General features: G+C 49.4%; 1 protein-coding gene across 1 annotated transcript in view; it reads left to right on the top strand.

The window, feature by feature from the left end:
• MBD1 (methyl-CpG binding domain protein 1) overlaps nucleotides 1-19641 on the top strand; it is a gene marked incomplete in the record, with an annotated part of 329236 nt that overhangs the window by 118348 nt on the left and 191247 nt on the right. The window contains 1 exon segment of the mRNA XM_030193911.1: nucleotides 14310-14369. Coding sequence (XP_030049771.1) covers nucleotides 14310-14369 — 60 coding nt within the window.

Genomic DNA, 19641 nt, shown 5'->3' with positions numbered 1-19641 from the left:
TCCGTCGCAGGGACGATGAAAGTTCACAGGGGCGTCTCGTCAGTTTAGCGAATGCGGGACTGGGGCGTGCTTAGCAGATAGGCGTCCTCGGCCGATAATGGAAAAAAGAAGGGCGTCCCTGACAAACATTTGGACAACTTTACTTGGTTCATTTTTTTTTCACGACCAATCATCAAAAAGGTGCCCGAACTGACCAGATAACCACCGGAGGGAATTGGGGATCACCTCCCCTTACTCCCTAAGTGGTCACTAACCCCCTCCCACCCTCAAAAAAAATCTTTAAAAATACTTTTTTGCCAGCCTCAAATACCATACTCAGGTCCATCGCAGCAATATGTAGTTACCTGGAGCAGTTGTAGTGGGTGCAGTGTACTTCAGGCAGGCGGACCCAGGCCCATCCCCCCCCCCACACCTGTTACACTTGTGGTGGTAAATGTGAGCCCTCCAAAACCCACCAGAAACCCACTGTACCCACATGTAGGTGCCCCCCTTCATCCCTAAGGGCTATGGTAGTGGTGTACAGTTTTGGTGGTGGTGGTGGGCGGGGGGGTTTGGGGGGCTCGGCGCCCAAGTTAAGGGAGCTATGCACCTGGGACCTTTTTATGAAGTCCACTGCAGTGCCCCCTAGGGTGCCCAGTTGGTGTCCTGGCATGTGAGGGGGACCAGTAAACTACAAATGCTGGTTCCTCCCACGACCAAATGGCTTGGATTTGGTTGTTTTTTAGATGAGCATCCTCTGTTTCCTTTATCACTGAAAACCGGGGACGACCATCTCAAAAACGACCTAAGGTCGACCTAATTTCATGATTTGGGTGTCTCCGACCGTATTATCGAAACGAAAGATGGACGCCCATCTTGTTTCGATAATACGGGTTGCCCCGCCCCTTTATGGGGCTGTCCTTGTGAGGACGCCCTCATGAAAACTTGGGCGCGCCCCGTTTGATTATGCCCCTCATTGTGTTCTTATATAGTGGTGTAGATGAACTTCTGATTCTCCGAGGACAAGCAGGCTGCTTGTTCTCACTGATGGGTGACGTCCACGGCAGCCCCTCCAATCGGAAACTTCACTAGCAAAGTCCTTTGCTAGCCCTCGCGCGCCCGCGCGCACCGCGCATGCGCGGCCGTCTTCCCGCCCGAAACCGGCTCGAGCCGGCCAGTCTTCTTTTGTCCGCACTCGGTACGGTCGTGTTTTCGCCGTGTCGAGCCCCGGAAAGTCGACCTCGCGCGTCCAATTTGTTTTGAACGTGTTTTTTTCCTTCGGGAAAGCTTTGTCCTAGTCGGGAAGTGCTCCGGAAACCCCCCGCCGGGTTTCGTGTAAATCCTCCCCGTACTTCCAGCTTTTTTGCCCCGGTAAGTTTTCTTTCGTCGTCGGGGTAGGCCTCTTTTCGGCCTCGGTCGAGATTTTTTCTCCCTCTAAATTTGGTGCTTCAAATTTCGCCATTTCGGCTTTTGATTTCGCCGGCGTGATTTTTCCGCCCATGACATCGAAGCCTTCCAGCGGCTTCAAGAAGTGCACCCAGTGCGCCCGGGTTATCTCGCTCACTGATCGACACTCGTCGTGTCTTCAGTGTCTGGGGGCCGAGCACCGCCCTCAGAACTGCAGTCTGTGTTCCCTGCTTCAAAGGCGGACTCAGGTAGCGAGACTAGCCCAGTGGAACGTGTTGTTCTCGGGCTCTTCGTCGGCATCGGCACCGGGATCTTCGAGTGCATCGACGTCGTCAGCGTCCAGACCATCTTCCTCGGCCGCCCCTGCATCGAGTGCATCGAGGCATCGGGCCTCTGCATCGGCGCCGAGACATCGGATAGCTGCATCGACGTCGGTGGTACCAGGACCTCGTCTGCTGATGTCGTCGGACGGTGGTGCATCGGGTGGAGTGCAGGTGAGGGCTGTCCATTCCCCTGCTGGTGGCGGTGAGCCCTCGGGTGGGTCTCCGCCTACCCTGAGGGCTCCTGCGGTACAGCCCCCCCGGGATCGACCTTCTTCAGTCTCGGCCCCGAGGAAGCGACGGATGGATTCGACGTCCTCCTCGTCGGTGCCGGGGAGCTCCGGTGACATGCTTCGGAAGAAATCGAAGAAGCATCGACACCGGTCTCCTCCCCGTGTCGGCACCGAGAGCTCTGGGTCGCCGAGGGATTCGGCACCCAGCAGGCATCGGCACCGAGAGGACCGCTCACCCTCTGTTCAGGAGGTGTCGATGCGCTCCGCTCTGGACAGCCCGGAACAGCCTCCACGCCCGGAACAGGTACTGACGTCGACGCCTGCATCGACCTCTCAGCCTTTCTCTGCAGCCGCTCTAAACGAGAGCCTCCGGGCCGTTCTCCCAGAGATTCTGGGAGAGCTGTTGCGCCCTACCCCTCCGGTACCGGCGGTGCTTGCGCCACCGGTACCGTCGAGCGTGGCGCCGGCTGGCCCATCGCCCAGGTTGAGGTCCCCGACGTCGGTACCGCGTGCGGTACCGACCGCGGCCACCTCCCAGGAAGGCTCCCCGACTACGTCGGCGGAGGGAGCTTCGCCGATGCGGGCGAGGGAGTCTACCTCTCGACGCCCCCATCGTGGACGGGGTTCCACGGAGTCGAGCAGGGCGAGGTTGCAGACACAGGTCCGTGAACTTGTGTCTGACACCGAGGGTGAGGCCTCGTGGGAGGAAGAGGAAGATCCCAGATATTTCTCTGACGAGGAGTCTGAGGGTCTTCCGTCTGATCCCACTCCCTCTCCTGAGAGACAGCTTTCTCCTCCCGAGAGTCTGTCTTTTGCCTCCTTTGTCCGGGAGATGTCTACGGCCATCCCCTTCCCGGTGGTTGTGGAGGACGAGCCCAGGGCTGAAATGTTTGAGCTCCTGGACTATCCTTCTCCACCTAAGGAAGCGTCCACTGTTCCCTTGCACCATGTCCTGAAGAAGACATTGCTTGCGAACTGGACCAAGCCATTAACTAATCCCCACATTCCCAAGAAGATCGAGTCCCAGTACCGGATCCATGGGGACCCAGAGCTGATGCGCACTCAGTTGCCTCATGACTCTGGAGTTGTGGATTTGGCCCTAAAGAAGGCTAAGAGTTCTAGGGAACATGCTTCGGCGCCCCCGGGCAAGGACGCTAGAACCTTAGACTCCTTTGGGAGGAAGGCCTACCATTCCTCTATGCTCGTGTCCAAGATCCAGTCTTACCAGCTCTACACGAGCATACACATGCGGAATAATGTGCGGCAGTTGGCGGGCTTGGTTGATGCTCTTCCCCCTGAGCAAGCCAAGCCTTTTCAGGAGGTGGTCAGGCAGCTGAAGGCGTGCAGAAAATTCCTGGCCAGAGGAGTTTATGACACTTTTGATGTTGCGTCCAGGGCCGCTGCTCAAGGTGTGGTGATGCGCAGGCTCTCATGGCTGCGTGCCGCCGACCTGGAGAATAGAATCCAGCAGCGGATTACGGACTTGCCTTGCCGTGCGGATAACATTTTTGGCGAAAAAGTCGAGCAGGTGGTAGAGTCTCTCCACCAGCGGGACACCGCATTCGACAAGTTCGCCCGCCGGCAGCCTTCAGCTTCTACCTCTACAGGTAGACGATTTTTCGGGGGAAGGAAGACTGTTCCCTATACTTCTGGCAAGCGTAGGTACAATCCTCCTTCCCGACAGCCTGCGGCCCAGGCTAAGCCCCAGCGCGCTCGCTCTCGTCAGCAGCGTGCGAATCAGCAAGGCCCCGCGGCTCCCCAGCAAAAGCAAGGGGCGAGCTTTTGACTGGCTCCAGCAGAGCATAGCCGACATCCAAGTGTCAGTGCCGGGCGACCTGCCTGTCGGAGGGAGGTTGAAAGCTTTTCACCAAAGGTGGCCTCTTATAACCTCCGATCAGTGGGTTCTCCAAATAGTCCGGCAAGGATACACCCTCAATTTGGCCTCTCAACCTCCAAATTGTCCACCGGGAGCTCAGTCCTACAGCTTCCAGCACAAGCAGGTACTTGCAGAGGAACTCTCCGCCCTTCTCAGCGCCAATGCGGTCGAGCCCGTGCCATCCGGGCAAGAAGGGCTGGGGTTCTATTCCAGGTACTTCCTTGTGGAAAAGAAAACAGGGGGGATGCGTCCCATCCTAGACCTAAGGGCCCTGAACAAATATCTCGTAAAAGAAAAGTTCAGGATGCTTTCCCTGGGCACCCTTCTCCCCATGATTCAGCAAAACGATTGGCTATGCTCTCTGGACTTGAAGGATGCCTACACACACATCCCGATACTGCCAGCTCACAGACAGTATCTGCGATTTCAGCTGGGCGCACGCCACTTCCAGTACTGTGTGCTACCCTTTGGGCTCGCCTCTGCGCCCAGGGTGTTCACAAAGTGCCTAGCTGTGGTAGCAGCGGCGCTTCGCAGGCTGGGGGTGCACGTGTTCCCATATCTCGACGATTGGCTGGTGAAGAACACATCCGAGGCAGGAGCCCTGCAGTCCATGCAGATGACTATTCGCCTCCTGGAGCTACTGGGGTTTGTGATAAATTACCCAAAGTCCCATCTTCTCCCAGTGCAGAAACTCGAATTCATCGGAGCCCTGCTGGATTCTCGGACGGCTCGCGCCTATCTCCCAGAGGCGAGGGCCAACAACTTGTTGTCCCTCGTCTCGCGGGTGCGAGCGTCCCAGCAGATCACAGCTCGGCAGATGTTGAGATTGCTGGGCCACATGGCTTCCACAGTTCATGTGACTCCCATGGCCCGCCTTCACATGAGATCTGCTCAATGGACCCTAGCCTCCCAGTGGTATCAGGCCGCCGGGGGTCTAGAGGACGTGATCCACCTGTCCACGAGTTTTCTCGAATCCCTGTATTGGTGGACGATTTGCTCCAATTTGACTCTGGGACGTCCCTTCCAAATTCCTCAGCCTCAAAAAGTGCTGACCACGGATGCGTCTCTCCTGGGATGGGGAGCTCATGTCGATGGGCTTCACACCCAAGGAAGGTGGTCCCTCCAAGAAAGCGATCTACAGATCAATCTTCTGGAGTTGCGAGCGATCTGGAACGCTCTGAAGGCTTTCAGAGATCGGCTGTCCCACCAAATTATCCAAATTCAGACAGACAATCAGGTTGCCATGTACTATGTCAACAAGCAGGGGGGCACCGGATCTCGCCCCCTGTGTCAGGAAGCCGTCAGCATGTGGCTCTGGGCTCGCCGTCAAGGCATGGTGCTCCAAGCCACATATCTGGCAGGCGTAAACAACAGTCTGGCCGACAGGTTGAGCAGGATTATGCAACCTCACGAGTGGTCGCTCAATTCCCGTGTGGTGCGACAGATCTTCCAGGCGTGGGGCACCCCCCTGGTGGATCTCTTCGCATCTCAAGTGAACCACAAGGTCCCTCAGTTCTGTTCCAGGCTTCAGGCCCACGGCAGACTGGCGTCGGATGCCTTCCTCCTGGATTGGGGGGAAGGTCTGCTGTATGCTTATCCTCCCATTCCTCTGGTGGGGAAGACTTTGTTGAAACTCAAGCAAGACCGAGGCACCATGATTCTGATTGCTCCCTTTTGGCCGCGTCAGATCTGGTTCCCTCTTCTTCTGGAGTTATCCTCCGAAGAACCGTGGAGATTGGAGTGTTTTCCGACCCTCATCACGCAGGACGAAGGGGCTCTGCTGCATCCCAACCTCCAGTCCCTGGCTCTCACGGCCTGGATGTTGAGGGCGTAGACTTTGCCTCTTTGGGTCTGCCAGAGGGTGTCTCCCGCATCTTGCTTGCTTCCAGGAAAGACTCCACTAAGAGAAGTTACTTCTTTCATTGGAGGAGGTTTGCCGTCTGGTGTGACAGCAAGGCCCTAGATCCTCGCTCTTGTCCTACACAGACCCTGCTTGAATACCTTCTCCACTTGTCTGAGTCTGGTCTGAAGACCAACTCCGTAAGGGTTCACCTTAGTGCAATCAGTGCATACCATTACCAAGTGGAAGGTAAGCCGATCTCAGGACAGCCTTTAGTTGTTCGCTTCATGAGAGGTTTGCTTTTGTCAAAGCCCCCTGTCAAGCCTCCTACAGTGTCATGAGATCTCAATGTCGTTCTCACCCAGCTGATGAAACCTCCTTTCGAGCCACTGAATTCCTGCCATCCGAAGTACTTGACCTGGAAGGTCATTTTCTTGGTGGCAGTTACCTCGGCTCGTAGAGTCAGTGAGCTTCAGGCCCTGGTAGCCCAGGCCCCTTACACCAAATTTCATCACAACAGAGTAGTCCTCCGCACTCACCCTAAGTTTCTGCCAAAGGTTGTGTCGGAGTTCCATCTGAACCAGTCAATTGTCTTGCCAACATTCTTTCCCCGTCCTCATTCCTGCCCTGCTGAACGTCAGCTGCACACATTGGACTGCAAGAGAGCATTGGCCTTCTATCTGGAGCGGACACAGCCCCACAGACAGTCCGCCCAATTGTTTGTTTCTTTTGATCCCAACAAGAGGGGAGTGGCTGTAGGGAAACGCACCATATCCAATTGGCTAGCAGATTGCATTTCCTTCACTTACGCCCAGGCTGGGCTGGCTCTTGAGGGTCATGTCACGGCTCATAATGTTAGAGCCATGGCAGCGTCGGTAGCCCACTTGAAGTCAGCCACCATGGAGGAAATTTGCAAAGCTGCGACGTGGTCATCTGTCCACACATTCACATCTCATTACTGCCTGCAGCAGGATACCCGACGTGACAGTCGGTTCGGGCAGTCAGTTCTTCAGAACCTGTTTGGGCTTTAGGATCCAACTCCACCCCCCGAGGGCCCTGTTTGTTCTGTTCCAGGCTACACTCTCAGTTAGTTGGTAAATTTTTTAGGTCAATCTCAGTTATGTCCTCGCCGTTGCGAGGCCCAATTGACCAATGTTGTTGTTTTGAGTGAGCCTGGGGGCTAGGGATACCCCATCAGTGAGAACAAGCAGCCTGCTTGTCCTCGGAGAAAGCGAATGCTACATACCTGTAGAAGGTATTCTCCGAGGACAGCAGGCTGATTGTTCTCACAAACCCGCCCGCCTCCCCTTTGGAGTTGTGTCTTCCCTTGAAGTGTATTGTCTTGCTACATACTGGACTGGCCGGCTCGAGCCGGTTTCGGGCGGGAAGACGGCCGCGCATGCGCGGTGCGCGCGGGCGCGCGAGGGCTAGCAAAGGACTTTGCTAGTGAAGTTTCCGATTGGAGGGGCTGCCGTGGACGTCACCCATCAGTGAGAACAATCAGCCTGCTGTCCTCGGAGAATACCTTCTACAGGTATGTAGCATTCGCTTTATCTGCTGTCTATCCTCACTCTGGTGCCTTGCAGACTTCTTTACATCTTATTTAGTTATTTGTAACACTTGTATCTCACATTTTTCTACTATTTGCAGGCTCAATGTGGCTTACATAGTACCGTAAAGGCGTTCGCCAAGTACGATGCAGAGAGATGCATTTTTTAGCCTTGTATCTTTCTATGGATCCCTCCACCTAGATCTGTAGATGCCATATGCTTAGACTTGTTCTTATGCATGTCTGTTCCATTCACCCTATCTTTGTGCCACATTGCATTGGACTGTGGATTGCTTTGTAAAATAATATTGCCAAAACAGCATCAATTGCACCTGTGTTCTGTTTTATCCATATCTAGCAGTATGAATCCAGAGTTGCCCTAGCTAGTGTGTAGAATGACCTTTAAAGCCATTTATTGTCGCTGGAATTTAAAAACACAAATTATCAGGGGTCCCTGAATTTTGTGGTCAGAATTAATTCCTTTCAGCCTGCTGCTATGATAGGTTTGCTGATGGATAACTGCTTGCTTTAGTGCTTCCCTGTTCTCTCCCTAGAGAAGCAGTAGAGTGGAAATGAGCTCAGTGGATTTGAGGAAATGAGCTCAGTGGATTTGAAGATGTGCTGAATCTTGCTGAAATAATTTTCTTTTTAACCTTACCCTTCTTGCACTATCTTATGTATATTAGGCTCCCTCCTATAGCTATCAATATACCAGGATGCTGTCAAATATTGGATATGAGCCCCTCCCTTAAAAAGCTGATGAAAGATGTGTCCGAGGCAACCAGAAATAAATTTGTCAAGTGTCCTAAAGAATGGAAGTGGGAAAAGCAGGGTTTATTCTCACATGTGGGTGACATCTATGTTGCCTGGTTCAGAGCTTAAGGAAGCTAGTATAGCTTTAAGAACATTCACAGCGTCCCCACCGCACATGCACGAGTGCCTTCCCCGCCTGATGCGAGATCGCGGGACCATCAGTCTCTTCTCATCCGCAGTGAGGAGAGAAAATAATTGTCCCGTGCTTCTCACAGCGTCTGATGCATGAGAATTATTTTTTCGATTTTTGTGCCTTCTGTTTGGAGGTGTATTTTTTTTTTAAACCCTGCTTTTTAAAATTTATTTTCTTTGAAAAGTTCCTTTCCCTTCCTATAGAGTTGTAGTTTGATTTTCTTCACTTTTAAGTTTCTTTTATTTTTAGCATGCTCCAAGGCCCTCTTTGGCCTGAGCTCTGGTTGAGCGTTTGTTCCTCCTTTTTTTCTTCCCCCAGTGCTTGCCCCTTCATATGAAGAAAAGAACCCAGATTGCCAGAGAGGCTTAGGGAGAAAATATTTGGAGCCCAGTCCAAAACCTTGGCGTCTGGAGTTGCATCAGTTCACATGGCTGAGAGGCTTGTCTTGAACACTGGGAGTGGACGTGCATTGAATGGGTCTCCACCTGCCTCAATGCCAACTACTATGCAGGGCCCTTGGGACCAGTCAGCATCGAACCCAACCTTGAGGCAGCATTGGGATTTGATGGCACCGAGGAGCATGAATGACCGGCATCAAGCGAAGGCCCAGAAGCATTGTCATCAATCCCCCTTGATGTATGGTGCTGGGAGCTCCAGGGCACCAAGAGATTCAGACCCTGAGAAACATTGCTGCCAGAAGGACTGTCCCCCCTCCATAGAGGAGGTGCCGATGCATGGGTCTCCATGCAACCAGGACCAGGCACCAGTTCAGCAGTCTCTCTCTGAATCGACACCCCCCCCACCCTTCCCTGATGGCATCTCTTGATGAGCGTATCTGGGCCATACTCCCTGGGCTCTTGACAGGGTTCTTACAACAGTGTGCATTGGTGTCTAGGGTGCTTGTACCAGCCGTGCCTCTTGCTGCTGCCCCGGAAGGCTCTCATCCTGTGGTGAAATCTCTGAACCCAGTATCATGTGCTGCACCAGTGCCAACAGCTGCTCGTGTTGGCACTCCCATGACGTAGTCTGAGGAAACTTTGCTGGAGCTTATGATGGAACTGACACCTTGACGCCATTCTCGAGGACATGGTTCCTTTGTTTTGAGGCAGGCTCGTTCTCGAGCTTTGTCCTCCCATGAGCAGTTTTTTGCTAACAGCACTCATGGGAGGCTGATGAGGATCCATGGCACATACATAAGTATTGCCATACTGGGAAAGACCAAAGGTCCATCAAGCCCAGCATCGTGTTTCCAACAGTGGCCAATCCAGGTCACAAATACCTAGATCCCAAAAAAGTACAAAACATTCTATACTGCTTATCCCAGAAATAGTGGATTTTCCCTAAGTCCATTTAATAATGGTCTATGGACTTTTCCTTTACGAAGCCATCCAAACCTTTCTTAAACTCCGCTAAGCTAACCGCCTTTACCACATTCTCTGGCAACGAATTCCAGAGTTTAATTACACGTTGAGTGAAGAAACATTTTCTCTGGTTCATTTTAAATTTACTGCATTGTAGCTTCATCGCTTGCCCCCCCTAGTCCTAGTATTTTTGGAAAGCGTAAACAGATGCTTCACATCTACCCGTTCATCTCCACTCATTATTTTATAGACCTCTATCATATCTCCCCTCAGCCGCCTTTTCTCCAAGCTGAAGAGCCCTAGCCGCTTTAGCCTTCCCTCAAGGGAAGTCGTCCCATCCCCTTTATAATTTTTGTCGCCCTTCTCTGTACCTTTTCTAATTCCACTATATCTATTTTGAGATTCGGTGACCAGAATTGAACACAATATTTGAGGTGCGATCGCAGCATAGAGCGATACAAAGCCATTATAACATCCTCACTTTTGTTTTCCATTCCTTTCCTAATAATACCTATCATTCTATTTGCTTTTTTAGCCGCAGCAGAAGGTTTCAACGTATCATCAGCGACGACACCTAGATCCCTTTCTTGGTCTGTGATTCCTAATGTGGAACCTTGCATGACGTAGCTATAATTCAGGTTCCTCTTTCCCACATGCATCACTTTGCACTTGCTCACATTAAACGTCATTTATTTATTTATTGCACTTGTATCCCACATTTTCCCACCTATTTGCAGGCTCAATGTGGCTTACAAAGGCCTGTTATGGCCATAACAGGTTGAAGAATACAATTGGTATTAAGGAAGTCAAGGGAGACAGGAAAACAGGAGGATTTGAGCAAGCAGTCGAGAGATACATTCTGAATAGTCAAGGATTTGATCAAGCATTAGTAGAGAGATGTATTTTAGATAGAGTTGGATAAGTGTTGTATTGTAATTAGTTATGGGTTCTTGTGATATAGGCTTTGTCAAAGAGGTGGATCTTCAGAGATTTGCGGAAGTTGATTAATTCGTTGGTCATTCTCAGTTGTGTTGGAAGTGCATTCCACAGCTGTGTGCTCATGTAAGAAAAGCTGGTCGCGTGTGTTTGTATTTTAGTCCTTTACAGCTGGGGAAGTGTAGATTGAGGAATGTTCGGGAAGATTTTTTAGCATTTCTGGGTGGTAGATCCACTAGGTCTAACATATAGGTCGGGGCTTCTCCATAAATGATTTTATGAACAATCGTGCAGATCTTGAACGTGATGTGCTCTTTGATTGGGAGCCAGTGTAGTTTCTTTCTCAGGGGTTTTGCACTTTCATATTTTGTTTTCCCAAATACGAGTCTGGCTGCGGTGTTCTGGGCTGTTTGAAGTTTTTTATGGTCTGTTCTTTACAACCGGCATAGAGTGCGTTACAGTAGTCCAAGTGACTCAATACCATTGATAGCACCAACTTCCGAAAAATGTCTCTTGGGAAAAAAGGTTTTACTCTTTTGAGTTTCCACATGGAATGGAACATTTTCTTAGTTGTGTTCTTCACGTGGCTTTCAAGTGTGAGATTTCGGTCAATAGTAACACCCAGAATTTTCATATTATTTGAGACGGGATGCCAAGTCTCCCAGTCTCGTAAGGTCCTCTTGTAATTTTTCACAGTCCTCCCGCGATTTAACGACTGAATAACTGTGTGTCATCAGCAAATTTAATTACCTCACTAGTTACTCCCATCTCTAAGGTCATTTATATATATGTTAAAAAGCAGTGGTCCCAGCACAGACCCCTGAGGAACCCCACTATCTATCCTTCTCCATTGAGAATACTGACCATTTAACCCTACTCTCTGTTTTCTTTTAACCAGTTTTTAATCCACAATAGAACACTACCTCCTATCCCATGACTCTCCAATTTCCTCTGGAGTCTTTCATGCGGTACTTTGTCAAAAGCTTTCTGAAAATCTAGATGCACTACATCAACCGTCTCACCTTTTTCACATGTTTACGCCTTCAAAGAAATGAAGCAAATTGGTGAGACGAGATTTTGGATTTGAATTTGATGTTTCCATGACATTCATTTAATTCTCTGACAAATTGTACCAATTGTCCCCCCATATCATGAAAATGTCATCAATGTAACAGAACCAACATATGGCATGTCTAAAAAGTCCTAATGTGTAGATCCATTTTATTTTGAAAGCCTCCATGAACAGATTAGCGATCGTAGGGGAACAAGCTGCTCCCATAGACACTCCCCATGTTTCAGGAGAACAATTGGCTATGCTCGCTTGACTTGAAGGATTCTTACACTCCATCCCGATACTTCCAGGTAACAGGAAATATCTCAGATTTTTTTTTTTTTTTTTTTTGGGGGGGGGGGGGGGGGGGGGTGACTCATGTAGATGGGCTTCATCCAGGGTGCTTAGCTCAGAAATCAGATCTTCAGATTAACCTCCTGGAGCTGCATGCAATCTGGAACACTCTAAAGGCTTTCAGAGATCGGCTGTCTAAATTGTACTCATTCAAACAATGAGGTTGCAATGTATTACTCCAGCAGAGGGGGGGTGGGGAGGGTACCGGATCACACCCACTGTGTCAGGAGGCTGTTCGGATGTGGCATTGAGCAGTTCAGGATGGGATGCTTCTCAAGGCCATTTACCTGTTGGACAAATACAACAGACTGAGCAGTGTCATGTCACTCAACATGGACGTTGCCTTTGAGATTTTTTTGGTTTGTGGGGCACCCGCTCAATGGATGTTTTTGCCACTCAATTCAGTCACAACGTCCATCAGTTCTATTGCAGATTTCATGCCCGTGACAGACTAGTGTCGGATGCCTTCCTCCTTCATTGGGGGCCAGGTCTTTTGTATGCGTATCCTCCTCTTGTGGGGAAGATGTTGCTGAAACTCGAACAGGACTGAGGAACCAAGATCCTGATTGCTCCGTATTGGCCCTGACAGATCTGGTTCCCTTTTCTTCTGGAGTTGTCCTCCAAAGAACCTTGGTGATTGGAGTGTTTTCTGACCTTCATCATGCAGGACGAGGGGTCTCTTCTGCATCCCAACCTACAGTCTCTGGCCCTCACAGCCTGGATGTTTAGAGCTTAGAATTTGCTTCCTTGCATCTTCCTGAGAGTGTCTCACTGGTCTTTCTGACTTCCAGGAAAGATTCCACAGAAATGTGTTACTCTTTCAAGTGGAGGAGGTTTGCTGTCTTGTGTTAGGGCAAAGCTCTAAATCTCCTTTCTTGCCCTACACAGACTGTGCTTGAATACCTTCTACACCTTTTTGAGTCTTCTCAAGACCAACTCTGTAAAGGTTCATCTTAGTGCGATTATTGCTTACCATCACTGTGTAGATGGTAAATGCATCTCTGGACAGTCTCTAGTTGTTCGCTTCATGAGAGATATGCTTTTGACAAAGTCCCTTGTCAAATTTCTGTCTGTGTCATGAGACCTCAATGCTGTCATTACCTAGCTAATGAAAGCTGTTTTCGAGCCACTAGAATACTGTCATCTGAAGTACTTGACTTGGAAGGTCCTGTTTCTGGTGGCTGTTACTTCAGCTCGCAGGGTCAATGATCTTCAGTCCCTAGTGTTGGATCCACCTTAACTAAATTTCATCATAACAGAGTAGTTCTCCGCACACCTTTAAGTTCCTGCCTAAGGTTGTGTCGGAGTTCCATATGAACCATATGAGCCAGTTGATCATTCTTCTAACATTCTTTCCCAGACCTCATGCCCATCCTGGCGAAAGTGCAGTGCACAGCTTGGACTGCAAGCAAGCATTGGCCTTTTATTTGGAGCAGGCTAGGCCCTACATATAGTCCACCCAGCTTTCTGTTTCTTTTGATCCCAATAGAATGGGAGGGGGGGGGGTCGCCATCAGGAAACGCAGAGTTTTCGTTTGGTTGGCAGATAGCATTTCATTCACTTGTGCCCAGGCTGTACTGACTTTTGAGGGTTAAGGCTCAGAATGTCAGAGCCATGGCTGTGTCAGTAGCCCACTTGAAGTCGACCTCCATTGACGAATTTACAAGGCTGCAACGTGATCTTCAGTCCACACATTCATATTATACTACTGCTTTGAGCAGGATACCTGACGCGATAGTTGGTTTGGACAGACAATTCTGCTGAATTTGTTTGGGGTCTAGAATCCAACCCCCCCCAGGCCTGTTTTGTTCTGTTCCAGGCTGCACACTCACACAGTTGTGTATAGTTGACCAATAGTGGTTCTTTTTAGTGAGCTTGGGAGCTAGGGATTCCCACATATGTATTTATTTGTTGCATTTGTACCCCACATTTTCCCACCTATTTGCAGGCTCAATGTGGCTTACATAGCACCATGAGGTGTAAGCCGCCTCCAGTGATGAAACAAATACAGAGTGATGTGGTAGAGAATGAGATGTATGTGTTACAGACATAATAGAATCGAGAGAAGAAGAGTTATATAATGTTCGAGAATGTGGCCTGCTTGTCCTCGGAGAAAATGAAGATAGTTACCTGTAGAAGGTATTCCCCAAGGACAGCAGGCCATTCATTCTCGCATACTCTCCCACCTCCCCATTTAGTTATTATTTTGTTTTATGTTGTTGTACTGATGGTCCTGCTCTCTCGTATCAGGTGAGAAGGCACTCGCATATTTTCTTAGATATTTTAGCTGGTTTAAGCTCTGCACTGGGCAACGTGGATAATGTCACCCTCATGTGAGAATGAATGGCCTGTTGTCCTCTGAGAATACCTTCTACAGCTAAGTTACTTCGCGTTTCCATCGCTTTTAGTGGATGTGACACTGCTTGACTCAGTTGTGTGCTTTGTGTCTTTTTCCAGAAATGGAAACGGCCGCTAGAACGGGACACTTCTGGCACTATTCCGCTAGTCCAGCGCAAAGTAAGTGCACTTCACCTTAACTTTCCTTCTGTCTCTTGCTGTGCTTGTATAGACCGATACAGACCCTTTCATCGTCTTTATCAGCATTAACTGTGTATCATTTATATTGGTTTGACTTAGCAGTATTTGTTGCAACCTATTTAGCTATTTCTTGCATCTCCTTTAGTCCTTCTAACTAGGTGCTTTTTTTTTTTCTGTACCCAAGGCATTTAGAATAAACCACGCATAATATAACAGTAGCTCTGCATTGTAGAGCTTATTGTAAGGTGATTGCACCATCAACCATTCTCTAGTGTTCTTTTCACCAGTCTGAAACCCTAAATATTATCTGTCCCACTTTTGAGATTAGATGACTGGAAGAAAGGTATAACTTGGACTGAAAGGAGATTTATGGGACAACAGTAATTGAGGAGGAATTTTTCTGTTACCCATATCCAAAAAAGTTTTAAGCTGACTTAAAACTCAGATGCCAACTTACTATGAGAATAACAAGCAGGGTTCAGGCCCAAGAGATCTATGCATAGATGAAATTTTGATATCATGTTGATGATTCTTGAGTGTAAAATTGCAGTAGTTTATAAATTTGTGGATTTTGAAAAAGCATTCAACATCTCCAGAGAACTTATTGAATATCTGCCAAGTTAGTTATCAAAACCTGTATGTGAACAGTGAATGCTGTGTCACAGTAGGATTAGTTTAAAATAACTGGAGTCAAGCAAGGTTGTGTATTGTCACCACTGTTATTCAGCTTATCTATTTATTTTTATTTCATGTATATGCCACATCCCAATAGATCAGGTTCAGTGTGGCTAACAACTTTTTGTAATTATTGGTACAAAAATTGATGCGGGATAGTGTACATTAGTAATAAAGTAAATGAGGATTGAGTATTACAACATGTAATATGGAAACGAATGCTAGACGCAAAGGTTACAATTTAGTCATCCATATATAATAACAATTAGAATGGAACTGAGAAATTGGAATAATTATACAATTAGGGGTTTAAATTAATAATGATCATCCATGAGAAATTGCTTAAACAGAGAGGCTTAATTATGATCATCCGTGAGAAATTGCTTAAACAGGCTTTAAGGTATTTCAAGAATATCAAATAATTAGGTTCCCATCTTAGCCATGAACTGATTAATGTGGAGTGCAGATAGAGGACTTGTATTTTGCAGATGATGCTGGTGCTATACATTTCTTACAGTCCACTAAATTCTGTTTAGATTTGAAGCGGATTACATTAAGAAAGAGGAAACTTGCATTCCAGGAGAATTATATTATTTAACCTTGTGAATTCTTTATCCCATCATTAATTGCAACTTATCTATAAATAAGTATTTAAAGATTTTTGAAACAGTTTATCTGTCTGGATTTTCCTAATCCACAAAGGTAGACTATTCCAGATTTTTACTCTCTAAAAAGGTGGATTGTAAATAAGATTGTTTGCATTTTTCTAACAGACAGGTAATTAAGTTTTTAAATACCATTCCTTACGAGCTGTACATAAAGATGAAGAGAATTCAAGGTAGCAAACTAAGGGGAAGATGCACTAAAACAATCGTTAATGCCCTTCCCTTACCGGTTCCTTAGCGAATCGGTAAGCAACGAGAATGCATCAAGGAAAGGGAATGCAAATAAGCTGCTCTTTATAGCTCACTTGCATTTTCTATTCCCTCGGAAGTCAGCCGGCCAGTCGAGCATGGGCAGAGCAGCCAAGCGTTATGCCGGCTACTCTGTGCATGCCAAGGACGTCCTTTGTAGGCATCCTTCACTCAAAAAAAAAAAAAACAACAACAAAAAAGGACGTCCCTGACGAGCAGGAAACTTGTCAGCAGCCTGAACCTCAGAAGAGAAAGAGTGCTGAAAAGAGCCCCAGTTAATTTAAGTGCTACTGCTCTTTGCTTGTGTAACCTTTCCATTGTTTACTGCTTTGCATGTTAAAGGCAGGCTTACATCAGACAATTAGGAAGGACTTCTGTGAAGAAAAAAAACATCCAAGTGCTGGTCAGAGACATCTAACACGAGCTGGATGTGTTCCTGCAGCTTTTGTGATGGGTGTCCTTCTTGGATGTGTTTTTCCTACCTGCAATTAGGAAGGACTTCTCTGAAGAAAAAAAAAAAGGACGTCCCTGTTTTTCTTACCTGCCTGAACTGACCACAAGCATAGTTCTCTCAACAGTTCCCTCCAATGTTGTTTTCAGCTTGACCCCCCCCCCCCCCCCCCCCCCCAGGATCGCAACGTGCGAGGACGTCCAAATCAAAATGTTTTGGACGTCCCTCCCTCCAGATACTGGTAACAGCTAAACGCGCTGGGATTGGCTGAGAGAGACCTGGAGGGAGGGACATCCAGAAAGTTTTGATTTGGACGTCCTCGCACGTCCCGATCCTGGGGGGGGGGGGGGGGGGGGGGGGTGCGCAAGCTGAAAACAACCTTGATGGGACTGTTGAGAGAACTGTGCTTGTGGTCAGTTTAGGCCAGGGGCGTAGCCAGTATGGGGCCACGGGAGCCTGGACCCCTGTAGATTTGCCCCTGGACCCCCCTGCCGACGACCCCCCCCCTCCCACCGCCGCTTACCTTTGCTGGCGGGGGACCCCAACCCCCGCCAGCCAAGCCGAGGTCCTCTTCTTCCCAATCCCACACATGGCTTTGTTCTAGTCAGACATCATTGCAAGGCTTCGTTCTGTTTCTGTGAGTCTGACGTCAAAGAAACCTTGTGCGGGATTGGGAAGAAGAGGACCTCGGCTTGTGGGGGTTGGGGTCCCCCGCCGTCAAAGTTGGTGGGGGTCGGCGGCGTCGGGGGGGGGGGGCCTAAAATGTGCTCCCTCCTCCCCTCGGGTGTTCCTGGACACCCAGCCCCCTCTGCCTTCAGTATATCTCTATCTCCCAGCAGGTGTGGACATCGCTTTCTCAGCTCCTGGATTTCTGCCTGGGGTGGCTCCTCTGCTTTGCCAGTAGAGCTGGGGGTTTTGTGGCTGGTGGTGCCCACTTTAAAGGCATACTTGGTTTTCCCTGTCCCTGCCTTACCCCTTTCCCCCTCCTCCTGGAGTTCCTCTTTGGCTGCCTGCCTCTAACTTTCCTCACAGTAAAAAAAAAAAAAAAAGAGGCTCGCTTTCTCAGCATGGCGATTCTGAGTCTTTCTCTAGAGCTCCTGGTTCGGTGCAGCTTAACCGAAGCTTGTTTGATTCGGTCTCCTGAGGTGAGAGTGGTGCCCAGCTCCTCCGGGGAGGTTCCCGCTGATAGCGCTCAGTGCGGGGTAAGTTTTGGCGCGAAGGTGCCACTTTGGTTTTCTGTTTTTGATGGCTGCTGAAGGGGTTAAGCGCTGCTCCCACTGTGGGAAACGTGGATCAGCAGCGGGGCTTTACAGCACATTCTGCCTAGATGCTAATGCTGGCACGAGCATGGCGGGCGGTGATTCTTCCCGCCCGACGGAGTTGGCAGCGGCTGCCATCTTGGAGGCGCCGCGTGACTCGACTCTCGCGTTTGCGGAGGGGTCTGAGTGCATGGGGATGCCTCGTTTTGAGGTTTATAGAGGAGCTATTGCCTCCGCTTCTCCCAATGTGGGGGGTGGATGTACAAGGTGAGTTTTTCTCCCTTGAATTTGTGCTGCTGATGCATAAGGCTTTTATGTTAAAAAGAGCACTGCCTGAGGCTCCTGACAATTCCTTTCGGTCTGGATTGCCTCCAGTTCTTGATAGCCCAGCGTCTGCTGGAGATTTTTTTTTCCCCTGAGCTTTTGGTTGACGCTAAGCGTAGACGAGTGAATACCCTGTCTGAGGGGGGACTCTTCACCCTTTTCTCTCCCGTGGTCTAGTTTCGGGGAGTCTGAGGGGTCTGGCAGGCCCTCACGGAGTAATGATCCAGACGAGGGTGGCTGCTTGCCACAGGAGTTGGATGACCCTATGGTTCGGATTTTCCACCGCGACGAGCCGCCAGCTCTCATTTCTGATGCCTTACAGGCCCTTTGTATTGAAGATACTGTTGAGAGCGCTGCCTCTTCTATTAATCCTAGGATGGCTAGTACTAAGAAGCTTTCTCGGGCTTTTCCCGTGCATACCTCCATCCAAGAGCTTATTTCAGCTTAATGGTCTGACCTTGATAGTCCCTTGAAGGTGGCCAGGGCTATGTGTCACCTTTACCCTCTGAGTGAAAGTCAGTTGGCCCTCTTTGGGATGCCTAAAGTGGATGTGTTAGTCATGGCTGAGACTAAAAAGACTACTCTCCTGGTGGAGTGAGGGGTCACTTTGAAAGATATGCAGGACCGGCAGCTGGAATCTGCGCTGAAGCGGTCCTTTGAAATCTCGGGCCTTTCCTTATGGGTGGCTATTTGCAATTCCTTCTTTTCCCTCCTCTTCCAGGCCATGTTTTCACAAAGCTCGCGGGGTTTGGTCAACGTACCCGTTTCCAACAGAGGAACTCCTTTCGTTTGGCCAAATGCGCTGCGGTGTCCGGGCAACGTCCAGGAGTTCAGGGGCATCCTCCACAATGATGGGGCGCCGGTCCACTTGTCGGTTCCCGCAGTAGGGGGTCTTCTCTCCCTCTTTCGCGAGGCGTGGATCGATTACTTCGGATCAGTGGGTCCTGGACCTGAGCAGAGAAGGTTACCGACTAGAATTTGCTGCCCTGGTGGGAGACGCGTTTTTGGAGTGCCGATGCAGCACTGCCGTAAAGCGGGCGGCGGTAAACGAGACCTTGCAGGTGTTGCTGAAGCTCGGAGCGGTGGTTTTGGTTCCTTCCGCCGAATGCAGCTGTTGTCGCTACTCCATCTATTTTGTGGTGCCTCAAAGGACGTGTCATTCAGACCTATGCTCGACTTTCGTAGAGTCAATGAGGCCTTAGGAGTGCTACACTTCCATGTGGAAACCCTGTGCTCCGTCATTGCGGCGGTACAGCCAGGAGAGTTTCTCACGTCTCTGGACCTCAAGGAAGCGTCTTTGAATATTCCCATCTGGCCGCCACATCAGCGGTTTCTCCGGTTTGCGGTATTGAGCCAACATTTCCAGTTTCGCGCCTTGCCTTTTGGCCTAGCAACTGCCCCTCAGACTTTTTCCAAGGTGATGGTAGTGATGGCTGCCTTTCTCAGGCAAGAGGGTATCAGAGTTCACCCTTATCTCGATGACTGACTTATCAGAGTGGATTCGGCAGTGGAAAGCCGACTTGCCACAGCCAGAGTTGTTACAGTTCTTCAGACTCTGGGCTGGGTAGTTAATATGCCCAAAAGTCACCTGACCCCCTCTCAATCTCTCGACTATTTGGAGGTCCTGT

The sequence above is a fragment of the Microcaecilia unicolor genome, chromosome 2, assembly GCF_901765095.1.
Source record: "Microcaecilia unicolor chromosome 2, aMicUni1.1, whole genome shotgun sequence".
Classification (NCBI taxonomy): Eukaryota; Metazoa; Chordata; class Amphibia; order Gymnophiona; family Siphonopidae; genus Microcaecilia; species Microcaecilia unicolor.
This window is presented reverse-complemented; position numbering and strand designations above follow the sequence as displayed.